Below are 7,767 nucleotides of genomic sequence, written 5' to 3'. Positions count from 1 at the left end.
TTTGATTGTGTTTCCATTTTATTCCGCTGCGTATTTTGGTCTTCTAGTATTTGTTCCTATACAAAGGTTATTCCTGTTTATATCCCCATCAGTGACTAAAGTTTTAGTAGGACCAATCAGATTGAAATTAGATAATACATACTTCAGCTAGATAAATCGGTGGAAACATTGTTTTCCAAGGAATTGAACTTATCCGATATCACCGAGAAATGTATAACATCGTTGTTCATGCCCGATGGAACAGCTCTGAGAAATCCAAACAGGTAGCAATCCAGACTAAGTCAATATGTTCGCTAGTCTAATGCTAATTATTGCCCCAGCGTTATTTATCTACATCGAGAATATACCACTCTGTGCACTGCAACAGTTTCGTCCCTGTAAGAGCCAGAAGCGGAGAGGAGAAAGGTGAAGAGAGTTGCTAGGCTTCATGCTATGCGAAGGTTAGTAGAGCTATCGTTAGCTGTTCTTGCAATTTCTTATATCATTAAACCAATTTTCTTCTTAAGCTATTCTTAGATTAATGTCAAATATGAAACATGTGCCCGTGCTTTATCCCCTATATACAAGTTTTCCCTTCTTTTCCCACTGCCTCCGTTTGCTTCCCATCCTGGCTGATCCATTAGAGAGAACCTCCCTAACCTCGCAGATGCCATGGAGTTGAGTCCGAGGATTATTGATAGCTCAGAATTCATCAAGCCAGTTCTTTATCCGACGTGTTTTCAGAGTTCCTCTGCTCATCCTCTAAAAGCCCTGGGTCACACTTGTCATCACCACTATACTATCAAACCGCTAAATATTATTCATAATGGACACGTGTTTCCTGGGCTGCAGAAATCGACTTTTCCACTAATTAATTTTATGGTGTTATCAGTTCGTGTTATAAGTCTTGCCCATGTCGCCAACTTAAGTAGGCTTTGCTAAATAAGCCTGACCCTCTTTTTCTAACAGGTTGGTAACATCTGGACGTTGGTGTTCGAGCGAGGGAAGAGAAGGGATGGGGTTAGCAGAGGTGCTGCTCTTACTATTTCTGACATTGGGACCAATGGGTTCAATAGGAGCAGAAAATACATCCACAGACATAACTTTTCCCCTCCCTTCCAACTGCCCAAAAAGCTGTGGTAACATCAGCTTCGAGTACCCTTTCGGTATAAGCAGCGGCTGCTTTCGTGCAGGTTTTAACCTGACCTGCATAAACCAAACCACTGATCCTCCTTCTCAGAGCCTCTTATTGGGCGATGGTACCATTGAGGTCATTGATTTTGATATGGACAATGGAACCGTGTACGTGAAAACTCCAATTGTCACCATGGATGTCGACGAGGAATATCTCAGCGACACGTTGATTGATCTGAGGAATTTCCCCTTCTCTTTTAACTTGGATGCAAACTTTACAGACAGTTTCACTATTTCATTGGCATATAACTGGTTTTTTGTCTCTGGTTGCAGCGCCAATGCTGATCTAGTTGATCTTGCTACCAATAAAACCATTCATACTTGCTCAACTACCTGTCATGCCAATAGTTCAAGTCCACATGAATACTGGTACTCATTTGATACAGGATACTGTATTTTTTATATGTATTATATGAATGCTGAGAATTTGACTTCCTTGGGGATTCGGTTCACTCGTCTCAACCAGACCGAGCATAATTTGTTTAACGCCTCTATCATTAAGGCCTTCTTGTATAACGGGAGAAATTTTATTAGGGAGAATATCGAAGGAATAGTGAACGGGACGAGAACACAAGTGTCGGTTACCACCTTAGCATATTACATCACCGACCACCCAACATGTAAAGAGGCTTACAAGAATATGATCACTTATGCTTGCCGCAGCAAGAATAGTGATTGCTACGATGTCTTTCCTCGTATTGCCCATACAAATTATACTATTGGATATATTTGTCGGTGTTCATTAAGTTATCAAGGTAATCCCTACATACCCAATGGCTGCCAAGGTAACGTTCCTTCCTCATCTCGCTGTATTTATCTAAATAAATAAATGTATTAAAAGAAAAGTTGTGTTTCATTTATTCTGTTGCTGACCATTTTGATCATCTCAACAGATGTAACTTTCACACCATCTTTGTCAAATAACTGTTCAACAAAATGCGGGGATGTTGATATCTACTTTCCTTTTGGGGTGGAAGAGGGTTGTTACAGAGACCAGTCATTTTTTCTAAAATGCAACAAGACAATTGAGCCTCACACTCTCTTCTTCCGTGACTACTACATTGTGATGAATATGTCGTTGGAGGAAGGGAAATTGGAAGTCAAGATAAATAATGATCGTTTTTACTTTTCCTTCGCATACGAAAACCAACCTTTCATTGGTCTTGAAGAGCTATTGATCTTAAATTGGATAATCACAGACCAGTCCTGCAAGGATGCTAAGCTAAACACGACCACATTCGCATGTGTCGACCAACATAGCTCATGTAATGACAAGAAAATTAGTAGCAATGATGGCCAGGAAATTTCAGGATATCGTTGCCAATGTAACGATGGTTACGAAGGAAATCCATATCTCCTGAATGGATGTAGAGGTACTTGGAACTTTTTCCCTCCCTCTTTGATATGAAGATTATTAGTCGTATGAGCAACATCTACTTAATGCACACACACAGCAGAAATGCTCGAGCTTTCCGCATTCACATACTTCTTTTTGCAATGACCTTCTAAAATTTCCTTCTCAAGCATCGCTAATATTTTTGATGAATTGTCAGATATTGATGAGTGTAGCATTCCCCAAAAATATGTTTGCTATGGAACTTGTATTAACACGAACGGCAGTTATAGTTGCACGTGCCCACCTGGGTCGTCCGGTGATCCTACTCAAAAAGCCTGTATCCCTGGCAAAAAGCATACTCTTGTATTGGGTAAGTCCTGGATACCAATTCACACAGTAGAGGATAAATGCCATCGACAAAGCTAACCAAGAGTCAGGGAAAGCTAAAACTTGAGTGTTAACGTGCAGGTGTCATCATCGGCGTAAGTAATAGCGTGGGCCTATTGCTGTTGAGTACGAGTTTGATCATCCTACGGAGGAAATGGAAGAAAAGAAAACAAAAGAGAATAAGAAAAAAACACTTCCGTCAGAATCATGGTTTACTGCTACAACAACTCATCTCTTCCCGCGAAGATGTTGCTGAGAGAACAAAGATATTTCCTCTTGAAGAGATAGAAAAGGCAACCAATAATTTTGATGAAACTCGAGTGCTCGGTCGCGGAGGACACGGAACAGTTTACAAAGGAATTCTGTCGGATCAACGCGTAGTCGCCATAAAGAAGTCAAAGATTGTGAAGAAGAGCGAGATAGATCAATTCATCAATGAGGTTGCAATTCTTTCTCAAATTAATCATAGAAACGTGGTAAAGCTTTTTGGTTGCTGCTTGGAGACTGAAGTGCCCTTATTGATCTATGAATTTATCTCAAATGGTGCTCTTTCGGACCATCTCCATACTTTAGATGGTAGTTGTGTATTGTCATGGGAAACTCGTTTGAGGATCGCTGCAGAGACTGCAGGAGCACTTGCTTATTTGCATTCGGCTGCTTCGATATCTATTTTACACAGAGATGTTAAATCATCGAATATTCTCTTGGATGATCACTTCACAGCAAAAGTATCAGATTTTGGGGCTTCAAGATTTATTCCACTTGATCAAACTCATATAGTTACTGCTGTTCAAGGTACCTTTGGATACTTGGATCCAGAGTATTATCAAACAAGTCAACTGACAGAGAAGAGCGATGTTTATAGCTTTGGGGTCATTCTTCTGGAGCTTTTAACAGGAAAGAAACCTATTTTCTCCATCGAGCATGAGAACAAACAAAACCTGTCAACGTATTTTCTTCAAGCATTGAAAGAGAAACGCTATTTTGATCTCGTGGAGGATCGTGTTATGAAAGAAGAGACTAAACAAGAGCTTATGGAAGTTATTCGACTAGTAGCAACGTGCTTGAAGTTTAAAGGAAGCAAAAGGCCTTCGATGAAAGAAGTGGAGTATAAACTACAAAGCCTAAGAAGGATCAAGAAGAATGGAGACAATCATATTGCAGAAGGTAATGAAGAAACTACATGCTTGCTAAGAGATTCATCAGATACTTTGTCTAATTCAGTTGACCTAGCAACCGAAGGGACATCTAGGAATTATAGTTTAGAAAAAGAAATCTTGTGGTCAGATTATAACCCACGGTGAGTGTGTTCTATATTAGTATTTATATTTATTTGTATTGGCAACATAACCAAACGCATCTTATGCACGGGTCATTATGTCATGTAGTCATCATGTGGGAATGTTATATCGTAAATTTTCATTCCAAATAACTTCTGAGATTGTTAGGGACTGGTATTGCCATTGGCATGTTTGTATTTTATAAATGCTCATATATGTTCTCAGGTATATGTATCTGTTCATTATATATATATATATATATATATATATATATCTTGTTTACTTATTTGAATTTGTAGTATTAATAACAGTTATGATGATGATACTTATAAAATGCTTATTCTAGCAATTAAATACTAGTTTCACGGATATAAGAAAATAACTGATGATACAACACTCATCGTTGCTCTTTTTTGGGCCATGCCAAAGGAGGGGCATCTTTATGATGATGATTAGTATTCTTCAACATCAAATTATGGAGAATCAATGGAAAACATGTGCTTTCTTTGATAACCTTTGCGTATACTCACTGGTAGTTTCATTGGTAGAATCTAAATGGGTTCAGTCATATATTGCGGTCTGGATGTACTTTTGTAGTTGCAGATGCACGTCGTGTCTTCGACTCTCAACAACGGTGGCATTGATTAGACTTAAGGAAAACAAGGGAACATGACTGTTGCTTTTATCAGTTCAATATCCTATTATTTTCTTTACAAGGAAACGTGTTAAATATTTGTCACACGTTATTGATTAGTTAAAATTGTCATGTTATTGTTGACTGTAATGGCTCCAATGTACCATATTGACGTCAAAATCACGAAGAAAGAGACTAAAATTATAACGGATCAACTCCTATAACAGATAGTTTTAATAGTGGATGCCAACTTTGCCAATTTAAATAAGCTTAGCATCATTATATATTCACATGGGATAGATCTTACCGAACCGAACCATGATTTTGGAATCATCGGTTTTGATTTCTTGAAATCAGGAATCGGAACCGTCCGTTTTGATTCTGATTCGGACGATTTGGGTTCGATATTAACCTCAATTTTTTAATTAAAAAATAAATTAAAATATAAAAACATCAGAATTTTATTTCTAAAATTAAAAAAAGTATATATGCATAACTATAATAGGCAAGGCTGATATTAAAAAAAATAAAATAAAATAATAAAAATTTTAATCCAACTAAATACCTCTTTGGAAAAAAAATCTTTAATCAAACATAAAGTCTCTCTCATGACTCAAACTCATATTCATTTATTTAAATTTAACATTTTAGCCACTGTACTATATATAATATATAATTATCTTTAAAAATATTTCAACGGTTTAAAATCGAAACCATCAGTTTGGAACCGAAATCATCGGTTTTAGTCTTTCAAAATAAAAAATCAAAATCGAATCACCTAAAATCGGATTCAATTATATTTCTAACTTAATTCAATTTCGATTAGAACAGGAATAGGACAGTGTTAGATCCTTTTTCTGAGCTTTTGAATAATGTTTATTGAGTCTGTTTAGTTTATTTGTTTATTGAGTCGATTTGATTCAGTTAGAATCAAGTAGAGGTTTATCTAATATTTATTTATTATTAGAGTTCAAGTCATGATGGACTCTAGGTGGAACTCTATAAATAGGAATGTAATTGCTCCTTTTCAAAAATCTATGAAAAATACTATTATATCTTTTGACAAACCCTAGGAGGTCGATCCCCTCGAAGTGATCAAGAAGGGTCGATCCCCTCGAAGTGATCAAGGAGGGCCGATCCCCTCGAAGCGATCAAGGAGGCCGATCCCCTTGAAGCGATCATTATCATCCTCATTTCTCCCCTTTCTTCTATGATAAGACTTTAGGGTCTTATCATTTGGTATCAGAGCAATGATCCTTGGCGCAGCCCGCCGTAGTCTTGCTTCCCTTCTCCCCCACCACCACTACAAGGCAACTCTTTCTTCATCGTTGTCGTTGTTTCCGGCCAGCCCACCCGCCGCTGCTGCTCTCCGGCCAGCGCCCGCCATCGCCCCGCTTCCCGACCGGCGACCACCGCCGCCGCTGTTCCCCGGCCAGGAGACGACGTTGCCAGCGTCCATCCCAGCCCTACTGCCGCTGCCCGCCTCCCCTTGCGTCGCAGCGCAGATGCTCGATCTCTCCTCCTCGGCGATCGTTGGTGATGTTACGGTAAGTAACTTTTTTAGCCGTGGCCTCGGGGGCCAACGCGGCTGGTTCCGGGGTCCGAATGGCGGTGATCTTGCGCGACGTCCCTCGGGGTCTCTCGGCGGTCGGGCGCTGTGGTTCGGGTCAGCAGCTCAGGTCGGGAGGAAGCTCCGCCGCAGCGCCGGGAAGAGGCGACACCGACTCGCACCTGCACACAGGTGGGGCCGGGAGCTCGGTCCGACCCCTCCGACGATCAAGTAAGTGAAAGCGGAGAGGGTTTTGGAGGAAGAGAAGCCTCCGAGTGTGTGGTGCTTGTGTCGCTCCAAGTGAAGGAGTGGAAGTCCCCCATCATTTAGAACTCGGGGGTATTTATAGAGTAGTTTAGCGTTACCTGATGTGCCCTCCTGTCGGAGCAGGGCCGTACCTCTGACGACGCCTGTTGTCGTCGTGGGCGCTGCATGGAGGGCTAAGCTGCCTCAGGGTATGGCGCGCCTCGGTTGACACCTTCCCCTGCCTCGGCCGGTCGTGGGGGGTCAGATGATGAGACCGTCTGGGTACGATGAGTGAGGGTGCACATTATGTTGATGTTTAATGCTCGTCCCCTGGGGCAGTGTGCCGGCCAGGGGTGGCTGACGTCGTGGCGTGTTACGTCAAATCTGTTTTTACCCCTATCAGGTGACGCTGCTCTCAGCTAAGCCACCACCACTGCCTCTCCACCGCCGCCTGCCACCCCTTGGGTCGCGGTCGTAGCGGTCGATTGTCGCCCTCCTCGCGGCGACCGAAACAGGGCAACTCACGGATTGCCCTTGTTCCCAGCCGCGTCACCACCACTTTTCCCAGCCGCATCGCCGTCACTCGATCACCTGGCCAGCGACCTCTTCTCCTCGCGTCCCCATCTCGCTCGAGCGAGAAGGACCGTCGGCACCGCAGTCGTAGCCGCCGGTTGCCGCAGCCCCTCCTTGCAGCGGTTGCAGAAACAGAGCTTCCTCTGTTGCCGCAGCCCCTCGTCGATCGCAGCCACGCCTCGAGCGCCATCGCCTTCCATCCGACCCACCACCATTGTCAGCCACCGTGCGGTGACCGCTGCTCGCCTCCCAACCGCCGCTCCCCCTGGCTCGGGCAAGAATGACCGTCGCCACTCCCCCTTGCTCTGCCCCCTTGGTGGCCGAAACAGGGCAATCCTCTTGCTGCTGCGAACGACTGCCACCACCGTCGCCGCTGCTGCCCAGCCAGCGACGACGCCGCTCGCCACCCAGCCTGCCACCGTCGATTCCTATTTTCCTCTGTAGCCTCAACCTCGGCAACACCACCGCAGCCGCCCTCCAATAGCACACGCAGCAAGCTCTTGTGTGGTCGCTTCAACCTCGGCAACGCACACACCGACTCGTCTTCTCAACCTTGGCCGCTTCAACGACATTGTTGTGTCCTCAACCG

The 7,767-nt window shown here is 43.1% G+C and overlaps 1 protein-coding gene across 2 annotated transcripts; it reads left to right on the top strand.

The window, feature by feature from the left end:
* Positions 1 to 284: 284 nt before the first annotated feature.
* Positions 285 to 4,404, top strand: LOC135631267 (wall-associated receptor kinase 5-like). Of its 2 annotated transcripts, XM_065138796.1 has the most exons (6): positions 286 to 440; positions 949 to 1,542; positions 1,708 to 1,958; positions 2,067 to 2,546; positions 2,727 to 2,879; positions 2,978 to 4,404. In XM_065138796.1, the coding sequence occupies exons 1-6, from the start codon at positions 433 to 435 to the stop codon at positions 4,198 to 4,200; spliced, it is 2,709 nt and encodes a 902-aa protein (XP_064994868.1). In that variant the 5' UTR covers positions 286 to 432; the 3' UTR covers positions 4,201 to 4,404. The 2 variants fall into 2 exon arrangements, with proteins under 2 accessions (XP_064994867.1, XP_064994868.1); XM_065138795.1 differs by having other exon boundaries at positions 285 to 440; positions 949 to 1,958.
* Positions 4,405 to 7,767: the final 3,363 nt, after the last annotated feature.

This window comes from Musa acuminata, chromosome BXJ3-2 (assembly GCF_036884655.1).
Source record: "Musa acuminata AAA Group cultivar baxijiao chromosome BXJ3-2, Cavendish_Baxijiao_AAA, whole genome shotgun sequence".
NCBI lineage: Eukaryota > Viridiplantae > Streptophyta > Magnoliopsida > Zingiberales > Musaceae > Musa > Musa acuminata.
This window is presented reverse-complemented; position numbering and strand designations above follow the sequence as displayed.

What these genes read in the sequence shown, in the direction of transcription:
- LOC135631267 (XM_065138795.1), top strand. An exon ending in CATACCCAATGGCTGCCAAG is followed by an intron (nt 1,959 to 2,066) that starts GTAACGTTCCTT and finishes TCATCTCAACAG; the next exon opens with ATGTAACTTTCACACCATCT. An exon ending in TCTCCTGAATGGATGTAGAG is followed by an intron (nt 2,547 to 2,726) that starts GTACTTGGAACT and finishes ATGAATTGTCAG; the next exon opens with ATATTGATGAGTGTAGCATT.